This window comes from Gavia stellata, chromosome 27, assembly GCF_030936135.1.
Source record: "Gavia stellata isolate bGavSte3 chromosome 27, bGavSte3.hap2, whole genome shotgun sequence".
Classification (NCBI taxonomy): domain Eukaryota; kingdom Metazoa; phylum Chordata; class Aves; order Gaviiformes; family Gaviidae; genus Gavia; species Gavia stellata.
Window position 1 is genome coordinate 4,757,672 of NC_082620.1, and position 26,691 is coordinate 4,784,362.

The 26,691-nt window shown below is 45.3% G+C and overlaps 1 protein-coding gene across 1 annotated transcript; it reads right to left on the reverse strand.

The window, feature by feature from the left end:
• Window positions 1–492: 492 nt before the first annotated feature.
• TMEM201 (transmembrane protein 201) lies at window positions 493–26,691 on the reverse strand. Its single transcript, XM_059830056.1, has 11 exons — window positions 26,588–26,691; window positions 20,166–20,286; window positions 19,345–19,539; window positions 17,409–17,585; window positions 16,408–16,799; window positions 15,727–15,930; window positions 4,968–5,185; window positions 3,249–3,323; window positions 2,075–2,365; window positions 1,448–1,579; window positions 493–971 (listed from the first exon to the last, which is right to left on the reverse strand). The coding sequence occupies exons 1-11, from the start codon at window positions 26,689–26,691 to the stop codon at window positions 874–876; spliced, it is 2,007 nt and encodes a 668-aa protein (XP_059686039.1). The 3' UTR covers window positions 493–873.

Consider the following 26,691-nt stretch of genomic DNA (forward strand, 5'->3'; position numbering starts at 1 on the left):
CCTTTGACTATGGTGCAAATCACATGGGAATCCTTTCTTATTACAGAATTAATTGTAACAGAATTAATGCCTCCTGGCTAAAGCAAAGCGAAGGCTTCCTCTTTCTAATGCAAACCACAAAAGGATGTTTGTCTGCTGGTTGTGCATACCTTCAGCAACAGTGCTGGTTGGAGGTATGTACAGACAGCAGTTTCTGAGAACCAGCATGACCAGAATGGCAACTGGTGAAAGCGGCCTCAGGGCACAGCCCAGGTGGAAGCACATGGACATGTAAGATGCAAGAATATGACAGAGCAGCCAAGGTCACACATGTGCTTAGGCAAGCTTAAGGCAACTAAAGAAAATTCACTGATAATTTAGAGGAGACTGCCAAAGGGAAGAGAGAAGGGGAACCACTGGGCAAAGAAGCTGGGAATGCTGTTACAGTAGCCAAAGCCCAGCACCAGCTACAAAGCCATCCCTCTTCTCCTTGTTCCAATTCTCCTCATTTTACCAGCACCATCAGCACGAGGTTAATATGTCAGAAAGAAGAGCTGGGGACAGGTTCCTAAAAACGCAGCTTACACATTTTCAGGTTTGTGTCTCAGGTCAGTTCCTTTGAAAGAAAGTGCATGGGCCACTTGACCGGCCTGTTGCTTTGAACTGGAGCTTTCTGGGAATTCTGCCTGCCACTTCAAGGGATAATCCTGGGATATGTTCCACCTGGAAGTGATGGCAGTAGCTACCTGGGTTCCTTGTCGTGACAGTTGAGCATACAGTAGTTTTTTAAAAAACAGCATGCACCAGTGACACGACCATTAGACATGAAACCGCGGTTGAATTCTTCTTGACTCCTCAGAAGCAGATGGAACCACAAAGAAAGGTTGGCACAAATCAATGCAGGCTCTGGTAGACATAGGCCGATGTGAAGATAGCATTGAGAGTCAGACTCACGGCTAGCAGACCTCGGAGAGTGGAGTTACCAAAACGACCTTAGGAGAAGAGGACAACACAAAGAAAAAAAAAGAATAGTAGAAAGAGATATTAAAGAATTGATGAGGTAAGTAACAGTGAACATATCACAGAATCACTACGGTTGGATATGTTGTGCTCCTTCTCTCTTTGTCCAGCATTTTCACCATAAGCAGAAATTGCTGAAGCACTTTTCCTGTCAGGAAAGAGTCCACTGCTCTCTTTGGTTCTATCTTCATCTCATCGCTTTTCTCGACACCTGCATTCCCACCCCTTTCCTTCTGTCTCAGTTTAGCACTCTGTCAGTGTTCTTCAGACAGTCCGAAGAACAGGAATAGCCTTATTAGGGTCTTAGAATAGCAGGCAGAAGATCCATTTGCTACTACTTATTTATTTGATCTCAAGATCAGATCACTACTACAGCACAGGAAAGATCTCAGTTACCCTCACAGAAATGCTCACACGTACATGAAGCACTCACATGGCTTGCACCTACCTCTCCAGCCTGCCAAATCTTCCCCTTTGGTAGTTGTATCTACCACACAGGTAGATGAGCGTGATGAGCGATCCTCTTTTTTGATGGAATTATCACTGCAAATACTCCCTCTTTCCATAGTAGATCTCATATCTGCAAGGAGAAAAAAGATGCAAAAATTCAGAAGGCACCAGTGGAAGCCAAAAGCAGCAGAAGTTACCAGACTAAAGCTAGACATGAGTTGCCTGGTAAAACCATGAAAGGATTGAGGACAGGAGCTGGAAACAAAAGGCAAATTTCACTGCTGTGCAGCAGAAGTTGCCTGCATGTTTGTCTCATGCACTGTCCGTATCAGCATCACCACATCTGTGGTTAAAGGAGTTATCCAAACAAGGGTGAAGGCAGTGGCAGTGGTATCCCTGGGGCACCACTAAGTGAGAAAAGGAGAGGACATCTATTTTGGCAGACAAGAGGCTTTCCAGGCCAGTGGATTCTTAAGGAGCTTTGGTAGCCTAACAGTCATCACCACCTGAGTTTTTCCTGAAGGTTTCCCACCTATTGTGTGGCCTAGATGATGCATGGCTTTGCTTGCAAGCCAACTCCTTCCTACAAATGCATTTCCAGGAGTGCAGCAGGCTGCCAGCATACCATGCATTCCCCGCTCGCTGAGGTTCTTCTTTGGAAAGGAGGACAACTCGGTGGCAAAGATGTTGCTGTCTGAGTGGGTGTGTTCCTCTGAGCTAGTTGGGGTGAGCAGAGCCTCATTCTGAGATGGGAAAAGCAGCAGCTTCTGTCCTTTCAGGTTCAGGCGGGCAGGGCTGATGAGTGGCCGGCGGTACCGCAAGGAACCTGAGCTGGAAGTCACGGAGCCAGCCACCGACGGTGCTGGAGAGGGGATGCGGGAGGGAGCACAGCTGCCGGACAGCAGGGAGAAGTGCTCTGAAATGGAAACATCCCCGAAGAGAAAATAATGAGATTATAATCCCAATACAATAGGCACAGTTTTCTTTAACAATTCTACAAGAAAAGGAAACGGGAGTTGCAAATGTCCAACGTATCTTGTACTGAAATTCTTTATTCATTCCAGTTTCCACACTGTAAAACATGGAGAAATTCCACATGCACTTTGGTGCACTCAAGAATAACTTGGACCAGGGTTTATCAGGAGCCTGGTGAGCTTTCTCTGTGCTCAGCTGTGTCCACTCCGGAGAGCCTGCATTACACATGCTGTTTTGCAGGTAAATAAACCGTTCTGACATGTCCTTTAAAGACTGTTGGGAAAGCATATCAGGATGGAAGAGGTTTGCACAATGGCATTAGCCCAGGCTGTGACTGCATTTCCAGCAGCAAACACTTAAGCAGCACAAACAGCCAAAGGATCCATTTGGGGTCAGGAGGGCAACAGACAGGTGACTGGAGGACACAGGAGCAAAAGGGCTGAGCAGACAGGGTGGTCAAATTGGCAGTTCCTTGGGCTGGGGAAGGAAAGTGAAACAAAGGAGCTGCCCTAGGAACAGTTTAAAGTCTCCTATCAAAGCAATCTCAACTCGGCTGTAGAGCAGGGAAGGGAGAAGTGCTTTGTCTCACTGATTTCATGGTGAGCTCTCCCAGGGAGAAGGACATAAAACACATCTAGCACCTTATTTTAATGCAATCCCACTCTCAGCTGGAACTCTCTCTGCAGCATTTCTAACAGCGAAACTAACATTTTCACTGGGATGTGAGCAGGAAGGAAAGAACTAAACTTGGATCTTGTGTTTCAACCCACTCACTGCAAATCGTGCAAAGACAGTTGCTCTAGAAGGCCTAGTTAGTGCATTACCTGATGCACCTGATGCACCTGATGCACCAGACGACTGCGAGGCTGGTCGACTTCCGCTGAACAAGTAGCCAGAATCTAAAAAGTAAAAATGAAACAGTTTGAACCCAGCTGGCTCAGCTACTGGAGGTCTATCCTTCAGAAACGTAACTGCATCATCTCGCCATCAATCTCAGAAGGGGATGGGTGGTAAATGTAGGCAGGAAAAATATCCCTGTTTTCCTGGGTAGGCTATGTGCCAGCATCAGAATAATCCACTTTTCCCAGCTGCAGCAGGACAGATCTGTCCAGCAAGCTCCAAGAACAACCCTGTGACTGTATCACAGCCTGGCTTGCCTCTACTTTAAAAGGAAGAAGGTGAAGATACGGTTGTATCCTTTTCTCATGAAAAGAGCCTTAAGGGTAGATCATAGGGTGAGATGAATTCCCATCCAGCTGTCAGGCACGGTAGCCATAATAATGAGGCAGCAGAAAAAACAAAACAACCAAAACCAAACCACAATGAAAAGTACTTAAGTCAGGAAAAAGAAGTGCTACAAATGAAACCTCAGAGCTTAAATCAATTATTTTTCTTAGGGACTTGACTTACATAATTATAGGCAAACAGCTTTGGAAGTTGAAAACCTTGCTGTTTGCGAAAAACATTCAGCCCCAACAGCATGCTCTCTCCATCCTTTGCACCTTAGCAAAAGAAAGCACAGAGCTCACAAGGGTGGTTTAGCACACGGGGGGAATCCGAGCCACCCGGTGCATTTGCGCCTGCCCTTCAGCGGCAGTTAGGTAACTAGAAAGGTGAAGGCTGTGCCAGAAGCTGCCACGCTGCTGAAAGGTTTGCATGGCTGGTCTTTCTCTTGCTCTCAGTGGATCTGGCAAAACTGCTGGCAACGTGAGCTAGGGAAATGTTGATTGAACTAAAATATCCCCGCAAGACTGCTCTCTCTGCTGCAGTGTTACCCCAGAAACTGCCACATTTTGGCCTCTGACCTTCTGGTAATCAGTTAGCAACACGGGAAAGCTTAGCTTTCCTTGGATGGAGAATAGGATTTGAACGCTATTTCCCATCTGTTAGTTTCAAGCACAGCAAAACTGAGGGCTTATTGAGTTACTGGGAGAGAGTCTTTCCTTAGGCCTATAAACCTTCCCTAGATCGCACAGAGCCCTTAAAAACAAGAGGAAATGGGGTCTCTAAAGCAGCTTCAATAGTTGTGCTAATGCACATCAAATCCAGACTTAGGGAAGAGTCTGCCTTCAGCTCTGCTCCCTTCAGCTGTAACAAGAAAAACAAACTACACAAAGCAGCTAGAAGAAAGGGAGCGATTGCTCTTGCCAGAACAGTTATCCTAATGCTCCCAATCTGCTCAAAAGCTGCTCTTCTCCATTCCCATGTCTAACTACTCCTTCTGTCTCTCTCCCACACACAGCCTTACAGCTTGCTGCATACTGTCGCAAATGCCAGGAGAAGCCTCTGGATTTCAGCAAACCCACAGCAGGCAAGCACTCAGTGAGACTTTTTGTTTCACCAAGATGACAATGGTATGCTGCCTAATTTCTTAATGCCAAAAAATGAATTACCGATGCTGAGTACTCCTCTGTGCCAAAGGAGCAGCAATCCCTAAACAGGACTATAATATGTGGATACCTCACAGCCCTTTATTTCCTTCTGAAACATTGTACCACTCCATTGTCATTTCCATCGGGCCAGAAAGTCTCATGCACGCTTACCTGCTCTGGCCAAGGAGGGGATGGTACCCAGTGAGAGTGCCCTGTTGAGACGACCAGGAAGAGAGGAAGAAGAAGTTCTGCGTGGGGATCTGAAGAGCTGCTGGTTTGTCAGCTGGAGAATACTGGGTGGTGTTGGGACAAAGAGAGACGTAGCAGAGGACGGGAAGCCAGTCCCAGTGCTGCTGGGGAAGAGAGTAATCGAATCCCCAGAAAGGTACCTGTAAATGACACGTATGACAGACATTTAGCAATGAGTACATTCCAGTAACTCCCTCTCTCAGTTGTACTTCTCGCATGAACGCTTGCTTTGTTATCAGGTTTGTACTAATTTTTCAGTGCAGGAGCACAAGATGCAGAATGCTTAGGAGTTTACGGGAATGTTCCTACACCTTTGAAACTGGGGAAGGAAGAACTGCTCAACCTTACTTAAATTCTTGTGCACCAACTTGTCCCACACACAGGGTGGAAAAAACATGGAACAGTTTAGGAACTCAGGTGCAAATAGGCATTGTACCTTGGTTCTCTCCCTGGATGAGAAAATTACCCAGAGACCACCAGAATGCTTTAACAAAGTCCAGATACACATCGGACCAACAATAGGGTGTATCTTATGTTTTGTTATGTGCACATGCAAACAACATGCTTAGAAATTTCATGACTGTGGGAGACAAGTAGCTATCTACTAGTCTTTTTGTCTTTAGAAACCAGAATCAACATCTTACCTCTGATGCCAGTATAGAGAAAAGTATTTTTATGGGTACCTAGATAAAGATTTAGGCACAAGAGCTCTGTTTTAAAACTAACATTCAAACCTCTTTTATACATTTGCCTTTATTATACTTCTGTGAGGTAAGGAAGACTCACTACCCTCACTTTACAGACGGGAAAGAGAAGCCAAAAGAAGCTAAGTGACTTGTTGAGAGTCACATAAAAATCCTGTGATAGAACAGAGACACAAACCTGGGTTTTCCAATCCTAAATTGAGCCCTAAACCATGACATTTTCCTTTCTCTGCCTATCATAATTAGCCACAAATATGTACTAGCATAGCCATTCAGAGGGAACTGTGCTCCTGTAGCATACGCTCCAGGAAGTGTCTTGCTTCTACTGCGTAAAAAACAATTTCTATTATAGTGCCTAGAAAAAATTTAAATTGGCAATAATGGCAATTTTATTTCTAGGTCTGTGAGCTGTTTCCAATGGGTTCTTTCCAAGTGAAAGAGGGGAGCTGTAGAACAGCGTGTCCAACTGGAGAACACAAGATGAGAGATAACAGACAAAACATACTAAGGGTATGTTTTGTACCAGTTAGCTTGATTTTTAAGTACTACAGACATAAAATGACTTCTCTTCCACTGGTAAAATAACTGTATGAGAGGACTTGGTATTTTAAACAGTTTTTGCGCTAGCACTGCCACAGTATTTCACACTCAATTACTATATGCAAATAAACGATGCAATTAATTTCTGATACACCCATTTCATCACCCACCGTTGCAGTGGTTTAAAATTTAAAAATCAACTTAAGCTGAACAATCTGTCAAAAATTTACTCCTATTTTTACCTTCTTTCTATTCCTCCCTGCAATCACGTACTGATCTTAGTCTATGTGTACAGTTTAGTTGACTACATTGCATCAGAAATGAGGAGTCAGCTTTGGAGTCTCAGTTGTGTCTTCATACCATCAAAATGAGCATTCTAAGAATGTTGCAATGGTGAAAGTATAGTAATTTTGTATTATTTTTAACAATTGAATAAAATACATGAAAGATAGTCTAGAATATGAACAAGATCTCTCAAGGATCTCCTGTAAGATTTTTGTTTAGTTAGAAACAGGTAATACTCCTGTCAAGTACGTCATGATGAAGTACTAACAAAGTGTGAACGGTACGTATTTTTAAATGGAGATATCGGACGTTGCAGCATATAGTCAAACTGCAACATTTGGAGGTTTAATCTCACTTGTGATGAAAACACTGAGACAGATGAGAGCAGCAACATGGCTTTTCTTCTGTCAGAGGAAAGCCAGTAGTAAATCAGAGCGTGAAGGAATATATGTATCTCAGTCTTGCGCTGTGAGGTGATTTACACATGTGCCATTCTCTCTTGGAGATTAAAGAGATGATGCAGCAATATTATGCAGTGCTAGCATGTCCAGAAGAAGCAGTCTAGAGTTAAGATTACAATTTAAAATATCTTATAAAACTACTTATCTGCTAGTACGAGGCAGACATCAACAATCCCGACCAGCTTAATCAGGCTGAACAACATCTGAGCCAACCAGCTTCCTGGTGCTTGCAAGCAGGACATGCCTTTAACAGCGGCAAGGAACTCGTCAGTCTTGCAGCAGAAAATGCCCAACCTCTTCAGGTTCCAGAGGACCTGGGAAGGGTGTCATGCTTCGCAAACGTGCAGAGTCCTTTAGTGCACATACATATAGACATTTGCCCCACCACACATACAGATGTAAATAGCAGATGTACGTGTCCATCTCAGCTTTGTAAGAGAAAATGAATGGGAAAGGAAATTAAAAGTGCAGCTCAGGACTATGATATGAATAATATCAGAAAGAGTGATACCTACCACTCATTGTGCCATGACTGTGAAGGGCCAAATCAGAGCATCGCCTGTGAACAACACAGCTCTTTTTTCCTAACTTAGCACCTTTTGTATCTTTGGGCTAAAGGATCCAACTTTACACAGCTCCTTGCTGCACTGGGAAACAGTTTATCTGGCTTATTGGGTTTTGGCAGTTTTTTGCTTAATGGGCTGGAAGATATTACAATCATTTATCAGTCATAACCATGATCTCTTTCCTGGGATTGTAACTTTTTTGCATCGGACTTCCATGGGCTGTGCTGCTCAACAGCCCCACTTCTCAGCCTCACCAAGTTGGTGCAGTCAGACCCTCTGGGCAGCTAGCGAATCATTTGTCTTGCACCATCCAGAAAAGGAATTTTTCTGGTTAGTAAAGAAGAGCTGAAGAATTTTAAGCATAGCATATTAATGCCTTAGGATTAAATGCTGACCAAAGAATGGCTTAAGTATTGATCTGCTCTGAACAAAGTAAATTCATGCAACATGTGCAAAATCCTACTCCTTTTCCATGCGCTCTTCTCTTTAGTGTTTGCCACTGTCATGTCAAGAGGACTAGATGCTGCTAAAAAGCAGAGGTGCTGTCATGGGAATGCACTTCATGCCTGAGAATGGCCAGCTAAACTGAAAGTTCTTTCAGAAGCAGATGAAAAAAGCTGAGGAGATCAAGAGGATCATAAGGAAGGAAAGCAGCCACATTGCAGCCCTGGAATGGAGCAGTGCAGCTGTGTCTTTGCCCTCAGACTACTGCATTGCTCTAAGCCATTTGTGATAACAGTGAATCTGGTAACAGTGAAAAAGTAACAAAAAAAGGAAGAGGAAGGGGGGGAAAAAAAAAAAAAAAAAAGGCTCTGGAGTCAGACAGTTTGTGGAAATAGTCAGGGCCCGGAAGCCGTTTATTTCAGAACTTGGTATCGTGAACATCAAAAATTGGGTATCTTAATTAGTGTGTACAATGATCACAGCGTTACTAGACAGTTGGGCACAACTCTGCTACACAGATACTTTAAAAATAAATAAATAGAAGGTTAAAGAAGAGTATTACATGGTATGGGACTGTACACTGTCCTGAAGAAACACCTCCTGCCAGCAGAGCCTCCCCTCCTCTGTCCCAATACCTCCCTCTTATCCAAAGACACCAGAATATGTGTGTGCCTTCTAAATTCGCATTTTAACCAGAGATGCTGCATCACCCCTGGGATAGAGAGAGACATGGGAGACCATGGGTCAGGTCAGACTACAGGGCTGTAGCTGGACCCACTCCTACTATCAGATAATTCAGTACATTAAGAAGGTAACATGCAGACACCGTCAGGCAGCTTGCTGTGTATGCCCAGCTTCATCTGCCTGGAGGCAGCCAGGGAACCATGTGTCAGTCATGGGGTAAAATGTTTCCTCTGGACTTAAGGTCCCATCATAATTTAGCTATAAGTTATCCATGTACAACTGTTTTCTTCAGGCAGCGTGGGTGCTGCTGCCCAAGACTGCAGAAGTAGCTCACTATTCTCTTACTGCTGGCTGCGAGATAAGCAAGCTTCTGTGAGCTGATGTGCAGTCACTTGTCTGGTCTGCTGCGTCACATCAGTCAGTGCCATAACCTGTGCCTCCAGCCAAGTTGACAGAATCAGGAGTAAAGAGCAATATAGTGAGTAAAAAAAAACAGGCACAGGGTGAGGGGATAATAATGCTAAAAAAGGGCACAGGTCTCAGACACATTAAGATTTTGATACGTGACTTAAGAGAGCTAGAAACTTTAGCTGCCAAGAATTCTTTTCTCCTTCATGTTGCCCTGCTTTGGATGAAAAAGGAGGGTTGAATTAGAGCTGAAAATGCTCCAGCTGCCAGGTCCTGCACTAATACCTTCTAGAGTACAGACAGATGTTTGGCATCAGCTTTGCCTTCTCTCCTAGCTGGTGGCATGAAGGTAGGGGTGTGTATGCACGCACATGCCATGTCTACAAAAATCCAGACTCGCTGGCATGACAAAAATGTTCGGAGGACCTCTTCCCTGCCTGTGTACTTGATAGCTTTGGTCCCAAATGAGGCTTTCAGGGGATGACTCAAGGTACACTTCAGGACTGAGTACTGCCCCTTTCATATGAGAGCATCTGCTACGGCTCAAAGAGGCCCCAGGTGTACTCGCAGGTGACGGCACACCTGGAATGAACTGGCAGGTTATATGTGACAGCACACAATTTCAACAGCATCTCTTCAAAAACCAAAGCAAAGCTATATACCACAGCTCCCTGCTTTCATGAGCGGAGTCAGTCTGGAGCAATCATCTCGCTATTAATTATATTAATTTTTATAAGAGTATAAATAATTTGCCCACAATACATCAATACATACTTTTTATAGCATCTAAGCATGATTATTAGCTTCACATAATTTCAGCGTACTCGAAAAGTATTCATAAAGCCAAAATAAAACACCACTACACCGTTTTTATATTCCCCTCTTGTCCTCACACTTTGACACACCCAAGCTCAGTTCACTAGGGCATGCAAAGCACAGATGTAGGAAAGGAGGAGTTAATAAAAAGGAAAGAATGGGATATAAATATAGCATATTTAGAATTGTAAAGGGCCACAAAGGCGTCAGTTTGCATGCACTGATGTCAGTGAGGGCTTCAGGAAGACCAGAAGTAGCAGCAGCAGAGACGCTTACTTGGTCGCTAGCTCTGGGTTCTCCCTCAACCCCTCTATAGTCTGCACGGTTGCTCAAAAATTTAAGAGTGCAGCCCAAGTATCCTCTTATGCCCAGCCACACTCACTGGTGGCAAACGAAGGACAGAAGCACTGGCCTGGCAGACATACAGGCACTGCTGTCCCAAGTTGCAGCTGCATCAGTTCCACTGAAGCAGAGCAACATAGTGTTGTCAAAAATCTCGTCCAGGGAAAGGCACTTAATGAACCCACATCGGCCCCTTTATACACCCAGTTCTGCTGGGCAGGGTACGAGATGCTTTTGAGTTGGCAGATCAGCCACGGCCACTGAGAGCAAAGACCAGAGTCAGCCACTTTGGGCTGGAGCAGATTTGATTTCAGGTGACACACAAGCCCACTAACAATCCCTCACCACCTCAGCTCCCTTCTGTAGTACCATCCTCTGGTCCAGACACCAGCACATGGCCAGCGTAAAAAAGCAGCACCTGAAATTAGAGGCTTTTGGGCTAAAATCCTCTAATACTGTTGAGTTAAGATGTTTGCACGCTCTGGCCTGCATGGCTACAAGAATCCTCAGGCAACAAAGCTGCATCTAGCGACCAGAAGTTACTGCATGTTCCTCTATGGCCTGAAATAAGAGTCCAGCTAAGTGAGAACAAGAAGCTCAAAGCACTGATCAAGTGGTTCTGGATGATTTCTGTGTCAGCTGTGTTAGTGAGTTACCAGCCCTTTGTTAGCTATTATCCCCCTCAGCAGAAGGAAGCGTATACCCATGTGTCATACAAAATAGCACCTCAGCTTCATGAGGATGGTGGCACCGTGCTCAGATGTTGGACTTGCACCAAAATACCTGAGCTGCAAGTATACATTTCCTTCTGCTGGACTCACTGTGGGGGAAGCAACCAGGCAGAGTTAGATGGCATATCTAACTGCTGAGCTATTTCCTAACTGAACCTCAAGTAAAAAGTGCAAAGTTGGTAAAGCACCTTCCTTACAGAACCTATAGCATGGCATAGTGTTTAGAATAGCCTATTTTGGCATTGAAATTGGGTATTGCAGGAACAGTCTCAGTAAAGGCAGTGGTGGTTTAACTGTTGGTTTGTTTGGTTTTTTTTCAAAAACAGTCAACAGTAAAATACTGCTAACTGCTAACTGATCTTCTTCAAGCCTAATTGTCTTCAGGTCTAATTGTCTACACAATTGGTACAGATCGAGTGCTAGCAGTTTATCAACCAGAACACCTCTGGGAAAAACACCTTTCTCCTCCTTTCTTCCCTCTCCTCCAAAAGAAGGATCATCAGCAAAAGCATGCGAGACAAAGCATGTGAGAAAAGCAGAAAGAGAGGAGACTCAGGATCAGAGTCTCTAAAAGACCAAAAATTCAATTCCTGCAGGTTTGTTTTTGAGGCTCTGAGGTTTTCTGTTGTTTTTAGAAGCAGCAGCACAGACATGCTGAGGCACCAAGAACTGGGAAAATAAGCTGACACCTGAGCAAAGACAAAAGCTTCTTTGGCATTAAAATTGATCCACACTTCAATAGGCGTTTTGTTATTTTGTTTCGCCTTTGAAATTTTTCCAATTACAAATCCAAAAGTTCTCCAATTATAAGTTGTGGACAAAGCACCACAGAGATCAGGGCTTCGGTTGTACAGCTTGGCCATAAAATGAAGTAGCTTTCTGATGTTCTGACATATAACGTTAGTGCAACTTGTAAATATACTTCATTTGTATTAATCTGCATAAAGCGAAGACAAATGGATTTCTTGCTTGCATGTCAATTGCAGTTAACATATCTCCCAGAAAAAAAGATTTAAAATCCTTTTGGTATAGATTTGCACTTGCTGTGCAAACGGAGCTAAAATATTTCTCAACGGTATTATTCAGGCTTCACAGTGTAAACCCCACTCCTTCCCACAGTTCTACCAACTGCCTGTTCCCGATACCAGTGTGCATCCTCCCCATCCCATCACAGCACTGCACAGGAAAAAAGACAAGAGAATATAAGAAAAGATCAGGCACAGGAAAACAATGTAACACTTAACAGCAAAACATCATAAAAGGCGCCAGACCCCAGGGGCTTCAAAGATGGGGCATGTTTAAATTGAAAAACAAAACACAACACAAAAAAACCTGCTGCTAAAAAGAAGGGAGGAAAACAGATGCTCAGAAGAGATAGGAGGCCACATGAAATAGGACAAAGTGAAACTTAATACAGCCTTGACTTTCAGCTCCTGAAAGCAAAACATCCAAAGAGGCTGACAAGCAACTTTAGAGGCTGCCACTGAGAGTTTCCTTGCTACTGGGCAAGAAAATTTGGACAGATTAATTTTATTCTTATTAAAAAAAGAAAGGATATTGCCATTAGAAATCAGGCATGACATTACCATGACCATCCAAACAGAGTTTAACAGTTTGTCAGCCTCTCACACTCCTCCTTCTAGCAGTCTCAATATATCCTTCTCCACATGAGATTCCTCCCATCCCTTGGGCATACTTGACAGCAGAGCAGCAAGAGGAACCGCTCACCTCTGCCACACCAGGAGGCTGCAAGTCCACCTGCTAGAAGCTAGCAGGAGCTTTCAATCCAGCTTCTACAGGTAAATGCAGAAGACAATCACAGCTAAAGAGAAACGTCAGTCTTTTCCTACATTTAACTTTATGGGAAAACTTGAAAGTGCTGAAGCAGGAAGAAAGGAGTAAGAAAAAAAAAAGTCTAGATGTCTTATTTCACTTAATGGACATAAGAGCTCAATGTTTCCTGGGTCTTCTGTGCAGCTTGCTTACAGAATGGCAGAGCTGGCACTGAATTTGGTTCCAGCATCCAGTTCATTAGGTGGTTTTGTCCACCTCACTTTTAACTGCAGATGGGCTGCAGAACAACGGTGTTGGAAGGGCCGCTGCAGTGGGGAGTTTTCCAGGGGTGGAAACATTATAGCCATCACTGCACTGAAAGGAAAGCTGAGTAGACAGTGATAGCACACCCATACACAAAATTGACCCCCTCCCTGCCCGCCCCCTCCCCGCCACTGCCTGTCCTTTCACCAGCTTACTACTGCCTGCCTTAACAGGCTGACAGGTACAGAAAAAAGACTGTATTTTTAAGGAACGTTTCCTACTGAATCTCCTAACGGAGAGCAGGAGAGAGGCACCAGAGCGATTGTGAAAGTCTAACCCAGCGCTGAGGACCCTGCACACTTCTGCTGGCTTTTTTTCCTATTTTGATGAAGTCGCATGGCTTCCTGTAGTATTTACTTTGAAACTGTTCTCTAAGTTCAGTACAGTGTCCTAGCAGAAAATGGGACATAACGGTTATTATTTAGCATTTTGAAAGTCTGAGACTGGAACAAGAAACAATCTGGGACTGTGAGCTGGAAGACAAACCTTTTGGGTCAGGATTGATGTATGATGGGAACATGGGAGAGTGGAACCAGACTTTGCAGATGCTGGATTCCTTTTGTGGACAAGTAAGTAAAGAACCCTCAGAGCAGCATCATTCACAAGCACCAGAATGGAGAAAGGTGTTCTGTTTGCTTGGAGGTGGATATTGCAGTTATCTGAAGGCACCAGAAAAAAGTTCCAAAGGAGAGCACATATGGGAAGCAGGTTTGTGCGTCCCCTTCCCACGTCAGTTGTTAAGTTACAGGCACATAGCCCTTCAGCCAGGAGCTGTACCTTCCCATGACACGCTCAACTGGGCTTATTGTTAATGAACCTCTACAGAGCTTTTGTTAGTGCTACCTTTCTGCTTTCACAATGAATACTGGTTTGAAGAACATTAACTATGAAAAAGCTATGAAATATCTTTTGTTTCCTTTAAAAAAAGCTTTTATAATTTCACCAGCATCTGCCATATCCAGTAGTGTCTGAATCTTTCAGCAGGAGATGCAGATACTTCATAGCGAGAGCTCCATTCTGATTATTTTAGAGTTTATACATAGGAAGATCAAGACACCCAATTAACTTATATCAGACTGTTAGTGTGGCAACTTCCGTCGTGCTATTCTGAACAGAAGAAAATAGCAGATCTTCTGTAACAATGCTATTTCCTCTTGAAAGACCCAAATTGGGATAAGAAACTCAGCAGAGTGCCTTGCAAAAACCAGCACAGGATAATCAGACTGCTTATCCTAAGAGGCCCCAACAAGTTAGTCCTACAAAAACCCAAGCAGCTGAAAGCTCCTTCCTCCCCACACAGTAACATCCACCCCAGCTTTCAGCGGAGGGCTGCCAGAGAGTCAACTCAAAGTCACAATTTCCAGACCCCTTTCTTCAGCAGCATTAGCACCCATGCCGGACTTCAAAAAAGAACCCCTGCAAGTAACAAGAAAAATCCACCTCTATTGCCATGCGGTCCCACAGCAGAGGCTCCCACCCCTTCCTATAGCACATCCTCCTAATCCACGTTCTCAACAATAAGGAAAACGTTGACTGAATAAGTAGTGATGTACAATGAAAGCTGGTCATATACTATAGCATGTGGTTGTTAGTCCCATATTTCTTGCCTTTCTAAGGCTACAGGAGTGGAGGAACACACGTGTTTTTATTCAGTTGTGCTTTTACACAGATGCTCCTTGGGGGGTGGGGGTGGGTAAAAAACCCAAAGAAAACCAGCATAGAAAGCAACAGCCACTGGTAGATTTGAAAGTTTAGCCTAAAACAGCTGAATACTTCCAGATATTCAATCAAGACACCCTGAGCTACATAATCTTTCAAAGCACCCTTTTAAATAAATGATTGAAGTTCCAGTCAAAAGCACTTAAGGATACCTCTCCATTTAAAACAGGAGTCATAGGAGAATGGCAGAGCGAGAGAGCATGCAGTTAAGTGATGCTACATAGTGGAAGGCAAGAAGAACCAGGTTATGGACTATGTGTGTCCCCTCCTCGCATGCCTGTACACCATGCAGTGTTACTACAGCACACGTTACGAGGACTCAGAATCCAGAGGCAAGTTCCCATCAGTTCGAAATTAAAATGACCAGCACCATTAGAAAAACTGAAGGTGGCCTGGGCCCCATGGAGGATCAAGGCAGAGGATTCCTCTGTGACCAGCTAAGGATGGACAGGCAGTGAGAAGAATCGGAGGGACAGGAGAAGCCAGAATCTCTTTGGCTGGAGGAGCAGAATAGGGAGGAGGCTGCATTTACGGAGCAGTTTGTGAAGCAGCTGCTGGAAGAATTGGCTTTGGGGAAGTTGGATATTTGTACTGCTGATGTAGGATTCAGGAGGAAGGGAGAATGGAGGCAGCAGGAGTAGTTTCCTTGGCTAGCACCAGCAGTGGAAATGCTCCAAGTAGCTAGCACAGTGGAAAGCAAGGATGGGGAAAAAAAAGAAAAAGAAAAAAATATATAAAGGAAGAAAAGATCTTCACTGCTTATCTAATTTAAAAAAAAAAAAAAGAGGAAGGGAAAATGAAAAGAGGAGAGAGAAGCACCAGTCGCAAAGAGTTCACAAGGCTTTTTTTCCTCCTTCCCCCAGCGTCACTGCTCTGGCTCTGACCTTCGGGGCCGGTATCTCCTATGGCCCGTTGATTTCCGCGTAGCCACTGCTGCGGTGAAGCCCACCAAGCAGCACAAGGATGTGGTGCCAAATTTAGCTGTGTCTAGCCAGCTGGGTGTTTCCATCTTCAGGTACCTCTCGGCTAAATGCAGACTCATCACTACGAACCACAAGACTGAAGCAAACGCATCAATTCTCCGGAGCCTGCAATGCCAAAAAGAAATCCAACAAAACACAAGGTAAGAGTTTAAACATCAATGAAGCCCCTTGGTCCTGAGGAAGGAGAGGGAAGGTGGGGAAAAGGTGGCGAGAGTACACAGACTGAGCAGGTTATGTACTATTTCTTACTATGGTTATATCACCTGCAGCCCTTCCCACTGCTGTGGTAAGCACCTGAATCGATCAGTTCCATTCTCTACCAGATTAGAGCTGCACAGGGAGCTTTTCATTCACAGGAATTCAAACTTAAGTTGAATGAACCAAGGCACAGATCCAAAGCAAGCTCTGTTGTCTCCAGCCAGCTGGCAACCCAAAGAATAACAAGGAGAACTGTGCTACCCAGTACTACGTGTGCCATTCTGGCAAATGTTTACCCCCTGGCTCACTGAGTCAAGACAGGGCAAAAGACCTCCAACATAACAGTTTTCCTTTAAGTGAAAGGGAAGAAAAGAGCACACTCACCTGATCCGCCCAGCTAAGAACATGGCCAACAGGCAGGTGAACAGCCCAAGGACAGCAACTGCCATCTGGTGATTTGTCCCGTAAGCCCATGCGGCACTCAGGTTCTCCACCATCTGTTCTGGGAGCAGACGGAGCAGCTCCTGCCAGCCCACCACTGTCATGGAAGTGTCATTTTCCAAGTCTGCACGTGAGCTTGTGCCAGTCCTGTTCTGAATGGACACTGGACCAGAGGAGACAGGAGCAGGGACTGCTACACTGAGCGAGAAGGGGTCGCCTGACCCATACAAAGCCATCAGAACCAGGAACGCACAGCTGAGGAAGGCCAAGAACCGCAGAAATATCACCTGAGCTGGTGTGGTTATGGAAGCAGAAGAGGAGGATGAACATAAACTCTGCAGAGGAAGGGAGAAACACCTTGTTAGAAGCTGAATGAACTGTAGTAAGGTTTCAAAATGGTGCTTTACGGAACACTTCCAGACTGTATGGTTTACTGGACAGTTTTGCACAAGTCCTTGTAAGTCTCTGTACTGGGCTGACACCACAATGGATGCTGTAGACTAGCAAAGAGCAACAGCAGACCTATGAGCAGAAGCCAAGGTCAGGCAGGGCAGCGAGGCAAGGAGGTGGTCATAATCCCTTCCCATTGTTCTTAGTTCTTTTTTTCCCTGTATTCTGTAGTTTCCTGCACTGTACTCAAATTGGCTTCCCTATCTCATTTTTTCTGCCTGTCCCACTATTTTCCTTCCACTCTGTTCTTATTATTACATTAGACTTACCTTCTGGCAACTGCACCAAATGACACCAGCAAGAGAAAAACCTCCAACTAACATCAGGAGCATCTGTGGCAACTACCTCTTCCAAAACTTCTGCCATGCACCCAAGCTCCCAGAGTTAGAGAGCCTCAAGGCTGCTCCCTTCCTTTCCCAGCAGCAAACCCAGGTGCAGAGGTACCTAGTTCTCTGCATTTCCCCCTAAATTCCCTCATCTCTTCCCCCACGTACCTGAGTATAGGTCTTGTCTGTCTCACGGCGTTTGAAATGGTGGCTGAGCAGCAGCGCCCGGAGCTGCCGATTCTGATGTTTTATGTAATACTCCACAGCAGCCTGGCACGGACGACACAGCTTGTAGGTCTGCTCCAGATGGTGCTTATACACCTCAATCTCCTCATCGTATTTGCCCTGGTGAGAGAATAGGAGAGGAAAAGTAGGTGAGGACTGCAGGTCCCTCATCAGTTATCATGCTTCCTACTGACATGTGAGCAAGGCATGCTTCCAGCCTCCAGAGAAACAGCCACCTCAAACAAGGCCTGAACAGTGACCAAGCTGGAGGTCAGCCATACAACCAGCTTCACAGGCAGCTGACCCAGCCTCCATGTCCCAGAAGAGACAAAACAGCCCTTGGAGAAGGCTGCTGTGGCTCAGTTTCGGGATGTTGACTTTCTATGGCCCGATTTTGCCGTCTTTGTTGAGACCTTATGAACTCAACACAGATGATGAGACAAAAAACTAGACTTCCTCTTCCCCTCCTCAAACGAGGAGACACAAAGACCTGTTGCCCCTTCACACCACTGTACTGGAGAAAGGAGAGGCAAGCTCCTTCCAGAACTCAGCCACAGACTCAAAGGCTGTCACTGTTCGAAGGGCCTGGTGAGATGAGCTCCATAAATCGTTAATAACATTTGTAATCGAGTGAGTAGGGCCAAAGGTACGTTTTTCAGCATCACTACAGCAGACACATCACTTATCAGAAGGGCTTCTAGGGCTCTTCCATCTCCACTCCCAGCTTCTATCAAGATCCTTGTACCAAAAGCATACAGCTGAAAAGCATACAGCTTCTTTGGGAGAAGGAAGTAAAAAGATGCGTTGTAGCTGCCTGAAGGCTTGCTGTGGCAGTTTCATACGATCCATCTGCCAGAATCGAGAAGGAATCACATGGGAAAGACTAGTAGCAGCAGGCTCACCCCTCACTGGACAGGCCAGCAAGGCTGAGAGAGGCCACTGCTGTCACTGACACACATATCTAACACACATATCTAACTGACACACATATCTAACACTGACACACATATCTAACTGTGTTAGATAACACAGTCCCATGTTTCTTAGCTGGCACAGACACCGCAGTTCACTGAATGTCTAAAAAGGGGCCAAAGGCTGGCATTACTTGAGCAGGTGGATAGGTCTGGCAAGAGGCAGGGACTAGAAATAAAGCTGAGAAAAGGGAATCAGCCAAAGACATTCTCATTAAGCATGATCAAATTTAAATCTGTTCCCTGGGAGTCATCCTGATTAAACTCATTACAATTACACAAAGCAGACTGGGTTAGGCAACCCACAGGATGAACGCATCCCACTATAGCGCGGTCTTACAACCCCAAGGCTTGACCATGGTTGAAAGCTAAGGAGTGCCACACTAAATTTGCATGAAACTTTGGGGAGCCATAAAACCGTGAAGGAGAAACCCCCCTATCCTCTCCTCCATGCATATTAAGTAATGGGAAGGCCCAGAAGTCGCTCAGCAGGAAATCCTGCTGCTGTAACTGTAAAATCCCTTTGTCCTCCTAGACCTCAGCGATGTGCATGCTTGGTTTTGGGCTCAAGCTTCAACTTCCAGTGTCCATCTAGAACAGGTCATTACATTCTGGCTTTGGAGTAGGCTTAATTAAGTCTGCAACACTAATCCGTAACCTTCTCTGCACTGGAGTGCCACATAGTGCTTCTGAAGACTACTGGAGCATCATTCCATAGCACACTGCAAAATTCCTATCCTTCTTGCTTACCAGGCTGCAGCTGTACAGCCATTTGCTGTACCATTTGCAAAGCCAGACAAAATAAATTATTACAGAGCAAATTAATCAGAGCAGGAATAGCAGATACATGCATGGGAATGCCTTGGACAAACATTCTCCTGTGATGCTAGTCCCTAACGAACACTCACCTCCTCCCTTGGTGAGAATGAAGCCAGCTGTTTGATCTTCATGGTTTGATGGTTGTTGCATTTCTTGCAAAGCAGAATCTGACTGCTCACCCACTGCTGTGGTTTGGTAGGATCACAGAAAGTTGTAGCACCCGACACAACGTGGTTAAGGTGTTCCATGTACTGAGCAGGGATGGGCTTGTTGTAGTCTCCATTCTGACAAGAAGCAAAAAGGGAGGCAGGAGGGAAAGCAAACATGAGATCATAGAAGTCAAAGCTAGACGTCCTTTGATTGATAACAATATTCCCTAAGCTCTGCCAGGAGCTCTACACTCCATGCATTCACCTATGTAACAAAAGAAGTAAGTAAAAAAAGAGACGAAATGCTTCAAATCTTTTCCCCCATCCACTGTTCTGTACCCCTACTGCAAGCAGTTGGTGGTGGTGGATTTTGGCTTAAGACAGGCTTTGTTATTTAATACCCTAAATAAAGCAATTCAGCTGTTCCAAAATACAAAACCAGAGAAGAATTGTGCCATATATTAAAAAAAAGATTCTTAAGAGATATTGGTGAAAATGTCAAGGCCCTTTTCGCTCTTTAAAGAGAGGAAAGTGGGTCTTTATCATTCTATGTTAGCACATCCCGGTACAGTGGATTCCTTCTTAAATGTGACCGAGTGAGTTCACAGGTGCTCAGCACAGAGCTGCCAGCTGTCAAACCACTGGATATTCATCTGCACTGGGCCTGTATCATCTTAAATGAGGAGCAGGGTTTTCCCACAAGCACTGTTCCACAGGGCATGCACCTTCCCAGCCACCCTTCAAGCGATTTGTCACAGTACCTCTTGGAACCCGTTGTACTGCTCGCAGTTGGGGCAGTCCCAGCAGTTGCGATTCCCATATGGCACTACCGTGTCCTGATTGCAGAACCAGCAGTTCACTGTCACGTGTGTGGGCTTCTTCCTGTTAGGAAAGGAAACGTATCAGGCATCAACACTGAATTCAGCTGATGTAGAGGAAAGCAATGGCTTTCAAACAGGGAAATGCAAGAGAGGCTAGAATAACAATCAATCTACCCATTCAGTATGTTTATCAGTATGACTCAGAGTAGTCATTTTAGCAGTGAAAAGATGGACTATTAAAGTAGAAATAAATTTCTGCCTGATGCTCATATCTCCTTGTGCTAGTACCATGGACATGCCACAACTTTAATAACAACCTTGTGAATAACCCACTTCACTGTTTTTCAGAGGCATATTTGGGGGTGCAAGTCCTCTCCACGATCAGCAGTGTTAATATACGCGAAGGGTGCAGTAGAGTTGCTGCTTAATACACAGGTTCTGGGAAACGGAAGTTATGATCCACAAGAACTGCGTATGAAGGCACTCAGAAACCTAGGAAATGGGCTCGTGGTTACAGTTTTGTCTGCCCTGCTTTTTACAAAATTTTTCAAGGACGAGGACATATCAAATTATCCCAAGTTTCAGGCACTGTAAATAACTGTTTCTTCACAGCTTTAGGATACATATGGAGGAACGGAGGAATCAACATGTCTTCCCCAGTTTTTATGCACTGGAACGGAAGAGACAAAGACTAATGACCTGGATCCATTAGCCCCTTGTTTTTTAAAACAATCCTGTTAAAACAACAGTCACTAAAAGAGAAACAGCTATGACATGGCCCCATTGCAACAGGCTGTGACAGATGCTTGAGCAAAGAACTTCAGTGGCCTGGCTCTTGAGCCTGCCTGCTAAATAAGGTCTGCGTTTGTCTTGAAACTCGGTGCAATACCCCAGAGGAAGCTTCCTGGCAGGTCAAGGCAACACAGGCCAGCTGTCTGGGGTTACCAGAACCCATCCCAGTCACACCTCCGAGGGAGGGCAGCTGTTCAGGCAAAGCCCAGGCAGGGACTCGCCATGGCAGCTCTGCAGACAGACGGACCCAGCTGCCACCAGCCCTGTCTGCTGCCCAACTCCACCAAGTCATCAGCGTGCCTCCAGCCCAACAGCTTCTAAAGCAGCAGTGAAAGCAACTGAGCCGGGAGGCTTACTGAGGGCCTGGGAAGCAAATAGCGTTAGCCAAAGTGCCCACCAGCTGAGAGCAACTTCTCTTCTTCCTGCTCTAGGAGACATTCTCTGCTGCTGTAATATTCTGTAGTGAAACATCTTCTGAAGGCTGCAGAAATGTTGTCTGGCACCCTGCAACCAAACGGGCAGGTGGTTCTCCCCTTAGTTAAGCTGGCTTCTCTCTCAGCCATCACCTTTGTAGCTGGATGCCTACAATTTAAGATTCTTCCCCACTCACATTTCCATAGACCATGTCTTGAAACTTGGTTCACAAAATATCAAACCCTCAAGTGATGCTTGGGCCTCCTGTTTAAGTACTAATGATGGGGATAAGCTTGAAATGAAGCACCAGAAAGAGGCCTAAAAAGCCAGAGGGCACAGAGGACTCCCTGCCAGGTGCTGAAAGGAAATGGTTGGAGCTACTATGGTGACAGATTCTCATCTCAAAATAGATGCATACACCCACACCCCTCTTAAAATGAATATTCACTGCTCAACTTTGTTCATTGCCAAGGGGGCTCAAAACAGTAAGTGATCTGAGCTAAAAATACCACCATTGAAACTGACAGGCAAAAAAACAGTTTAAAGCAGACAGAAATCCAGGTCGCTGGTCCAAATTATCCATAGGCTACCACTGTCCAAAAGCCAAGCAAACCACATGTCAAAACAGCTGTATGAAGGATGGGCAGCAGCACCTGCTGGTGCTAGTTTCATCTCACTATCATAGGTGTAAAAGTTCTGAAAATGTAACACATGAGCTCCAGCATGTTAACCAGCAAAATACAAATCCCACTGCACCTTGAGCATAGACTTTGATAGCAAGCACAACCTAAACTCCATCCTCTGATGTAGGTTATTGCACAGGTCCCGGGTACTGTGCGAAGGGCTACAATCCCACCGTCGTAACGCTGTGGCTCCATCCTCTGGCACCACGGAAATAAGACACATCACACTTCAGTCTCTCTAACTTCCACGATGTGACAGAGTAGGTAGAAGCACTAATTTCAAGGATAACACAGAAATGGAAAGCACAGGCCAAAAAAATTAGTAAAGCATGCATGCTATCAAGCAAGAAAAGAACCAATGCCAAACCCTATCTGAGAACTTGCTAATGTCAGAGACCAAATCCTTAGTGTACTTGAGACCTTTCCATATTTTCCAAACAGGATTCCATTTCTCACTCTTGAGGCTGAGGAAGAGCTACCAAGGGTTAAATAGCAGCCCTTCATTCTCACAATATATGCAAAAGAAATTGCTAAATCCTGGATTATTTAGGATAAAAAGCAATAATCCTTCCTTTTGTGAACCTATAATCTGTTGCCATAGAAATAGGTGCAAAAATATCAGAAGTTCCCAACCTTGTGGATGAAATAGAAAGAAAAAAAAAAAAAAGGTCATTTGAGGCAAGAACACGTAGGTAGGGTGCTAATTTTCTAGTAATTGGGCAGGACTTTAAAACAAAAAACAAGTACTGCATTTGGAAAGACTCCCAAATACAGATTTAATGACTTCGGAACTATATATACCTTGACTGAATGCAGGCAGCAGCTGAATGTAATAAGCTGGAGCACACATTGCTTCTGAAGTCAGACATTCTGTCATGAGAAGACAGACAATGCAAAACCCATATAAGCATTTACCATGGCTCAATCTCTTGCAAAACACTAGGCAAATCATCCCTAAGGAGTTTATAATCTAACACTGTATTAACTTGAACTAGCTTCACTGGACAAAGAACCACCCCGCAAAACAAAACCTGAGCAGCAAGAAGTGATTGAATTACTTACTGGACAGAGAGATCCCGTTAACAGCTGACTTGCTGTGCTAACTCAATATGTAGCCTACACACCCAAACAAGCTAGAAAAAATTTCCCAGGTTTGGACAAATTGTTTTGCAGGTAGAAGATCTTTGCTTAAGACAACACTGGGGGGACATACCTGGAGTAAACTCAGTTATGAGATCAACACCGAAATGTCTGCTACTGCTCAGACAATATGACAAAATGTTCCTTTGTGAGAGGCTATCAGACTCCTTTATTTTACTAACAAAAATCAGACTGCAGGTATACCCACTGACAAACACTGTTTAGCAACTAGTTTGTGTCTCTCATGTAACATAAGAAGGAACTTACGTTCCTTCCAACTCCCAACACTCTCCACTATTCCCCATTTATACATAAATTTAAGGTCATGCTTAAGTGCACATTTTTAATGGCTTGCCAGAACAACAGTCTCCCTGATAAGTGCAGATGAAATCAGTTACCTGATAATAATAAACTGGATTTCTAAATATTTTTATTTACATCTATTCCCCCCCTCCTTTACTGCTAGGTCAGAAGATGAAGATGTTTGATTTTCCATATTCTTAAAAGAGGCCACAGGTGGATGCGCAGTTAGCTCTTCACCGGGTTACCCTCATCCTCTGCCAAGGATTAAAAGAAAAAAACAATTCTCCATTAAAAGTATTTAAAGCAACACTCTCAGTGCTGGCACAGCTGGATTACAAAGCAATTATACAAACGGCTATGCCAGCAAATCTGTAGAAAAAAAACACGGTAGGAAGAGGAGCTCTTTTGCACAGATCAGTTTTGATCACAGCATCTGATGGCAGTTTGACATAAGCTGCCAAAAGCTCCAAGGTATAGAGCAAGCCCATGGCACAGCATGGTCAGCATGACTGAGTTAAGAGGAGCTCACTGAACCTGATCCCGTGTTCAGCTCACAGTTAGGGAAGCTCCTGGGCGGCAGAGCTCACTGAGCTGCCATAATTCCAAGTTGCGCCCATGTCCATCACCTGTCAATAAAGGGGTCTGCCAGTGCAGATGCAATGCTAAGCCCCATTTTCCAATGTGAGAAAAAACACATCACAGCTGTCTAGATTCCAGCAGGCAAACTGTATCATAGATGCGTTTGCTCAGAACCAGCAGCTGTAGACAGGGTTGAGGATTTAGCCACGAGACTCCATTTCTAGTACAGTGTCATAGGTTAGCCTATCCTTTCCCGAAAGCCTGAATTAGTGTCCTCTTAACAGGGAAAAAGGTGCCCAGTGGACCCAGGCAGGGGCACAGACCCACAGTCATAACCCCTTTCTGTGCTGTCCCCCTCAAAGACTGTCTTCTGTGGAACTGCAGCTTCAGCAGCTTTTAATACTCTGGAGAATACCGGCCATCAGGACAGGATCCTCCAGAAAAGGTGCCTCTTTTTGCCATCTCAGTGTCTGCGACAAGCTTCTCAACTAACTTAACTAGCTGCACGGCAGTTCCCAAGTTCCTACCGGTCTCTTTTAGAGTCAGCGATGGCTTATCTTGACTTTACTTGTAGAAGGAGCAGCCTCTGCCATCACTGACCCAGAGAGTCCCAAAAATCCTCATGGCGTACTCTATACCGGTAGTGACAAGTCAGTAGCTAACAACCAGGAGGGGCACAGAAGACGAATATAACAAACAAGTAGCCAAGCTGGGATCAAAAAGAAAGACCACAAAATACCAGAGTTTTCCTATCTGGCCCAAACTCATAAGGTTTAAGCAGTTCCTGTGCATATCTGGACGTCAAATCATTTTTCTCCCTGATACAAAAAGCACAGTCTTGGATGCTGGCACAGTTACAGCAGTGTAACTCCACATATTGACAGTTATTCCAGAACTACTTTCCACTAGATTGTTCTGATATATTTTATTTCCCTTTCTACAGGGGGGGGTAAAGGCATCTTGCTAGATCGTTAAGTGCACTCATGCTGAAAACTGAGCAAAGCAGGGCTGTACCATAACATTAACACCAAAGGCAAAGGCAGCATCATGTCTGTGTTTGGATCAGTCCCTTACAAAGCTGTCCTCCTTGATGACTTTGGAAGATTCATTTAACTAAGGCAAAGTAAGAGATCAGGTAGTATCAGAATAGTATTGAGAAACACAAATATGTAGCCCCAAAGAGTTATCAAGGTCACCTCCTGAGAATATTTACAGCTCACCAGCAATTTCAAGGACTTGGGAAAAAATGCTTTCCATTCCAGAGACCTTTCGATGAACTTAAGCAAAACAAATCCAATCTCTTGCCTCAAAAGACATGTTAGCCTCAACCGGGTCAAAGAAATGCTGCCTGCTTCACTGGGGATTGCTTTCGGCCACCAGTATTTCTTAACTGCCCTAAACATGCCATAGAAATGCCAAGTCTTCTATAGGGGCTAATATACCACAGACCATTTATATGGTGATATAAACAGCAAATGCTTTAGAGCAAACCTTAAACATTTTATTGCGGATGCAGAAATATGCTTCTATTTCAAAGCGTGAACTTGAAGTGAACCTTAAGACAACGAGCCCTTGGGACCGCCTTTTTCTCCAACAGAAGCACTCAATAGATGAGCAGACTGCTCCAGTCTGTTCTGTTACACACTCTGAAGTGCCTCTTACTCCATCTAATCCCACATTCATTTCAACCTCCGCTAGATTAAAGTCTGTCAAATTAAACTTTACTCCTTTCAGGAAATCTGTATCCTGACTTCTCTCCTGACGCTTTTCAAACCTTGTTTTCAGTTGGTCTCGGTTTAAATTCGTCCTAAGGTCAGAAACGTCCCGTGCCATTAAGAAACCAAGAATCTTGGGCACTAACTCGGAACGTGGAGTCACCTTCCCAAGTTTTAGCACTGCACTCCGAGCGCTGCTACTCCTCCGGCCCCCTCCCGCTGTTCCCCCCGCTCTCACCTCCAAATCCACCGCCACAAGAAGGAAACCATTCTCTCTCCCCGCCTGAAACACGCCCGAACGCACGAAGAGAACCCTCAGCCGCCGCGCGCGGGGGTAACGGCAGCTCCGGGCCGCGCGCGGAGGGCGGGAGAGGCGCAGCTCCCACAGCGCCCGCTCCTCGCTGCTCCGCGCGGGCACACAAAGAGCCGAAGCGAGTCCAGGGGATGGGGGAAAACGCATCCAGCCGCTTACCTGCGAGTGTTCGCTGCCGCCGAGAATTCGGGGGGACCCTTTCCTCAACACGCGCCTCACCCCCGCCACCACAGGGACAAAACCAAACCGGCCCCGAGGCCGGGAGCCCCAGGCTTACCGGGAGCCCCGCCTGGTCTCTCCCCGCCCCGCCGGGGCTGTCCCCTCTGCCACCGCCCGGCAGCACGGCCAGCCCCGCGCGGAGCCCTCCCGCCGCCGCGGCCCGCATCCGGCCGGCCATTGTCCGCCGCCCCGCCCGGCCCCTACCTCCGCGCGATGCGGTAGAGCAGCAGCCCGGCGGCGGCGGCGCAGACGGTGACGCCCAGCCCGCCGGCGGGGCAGCGGGCCAGCAGCGCCCCGGCTCCCTCCAT

Excerpts from the sequence above, each read along its gene's own strand:
- TMEM201 (XM_059830056.1), bottom strand. The coding sequence starts at position 26,691 with ATGGAGGGAGCCGGGGCGCTGCTGGCCCGCTGCCCCGCCGGCGGGCTG. Across the intron at positions 19,540-20,165 it reads AGTACAACGGGTTCCAAGAG|AATGGAGACTACAACAAGCC; the intron begins GTACTGTGACAA and ends GCTTCTTGTCAG. Across the intron at positions 16,800-17,408 it reads CAGACAAGACCTATACTCAG|AGTTTATGTTCATCCTCCTC; the intron begins GTACGTGGGGGA and ends CTTCCTCTGCAG.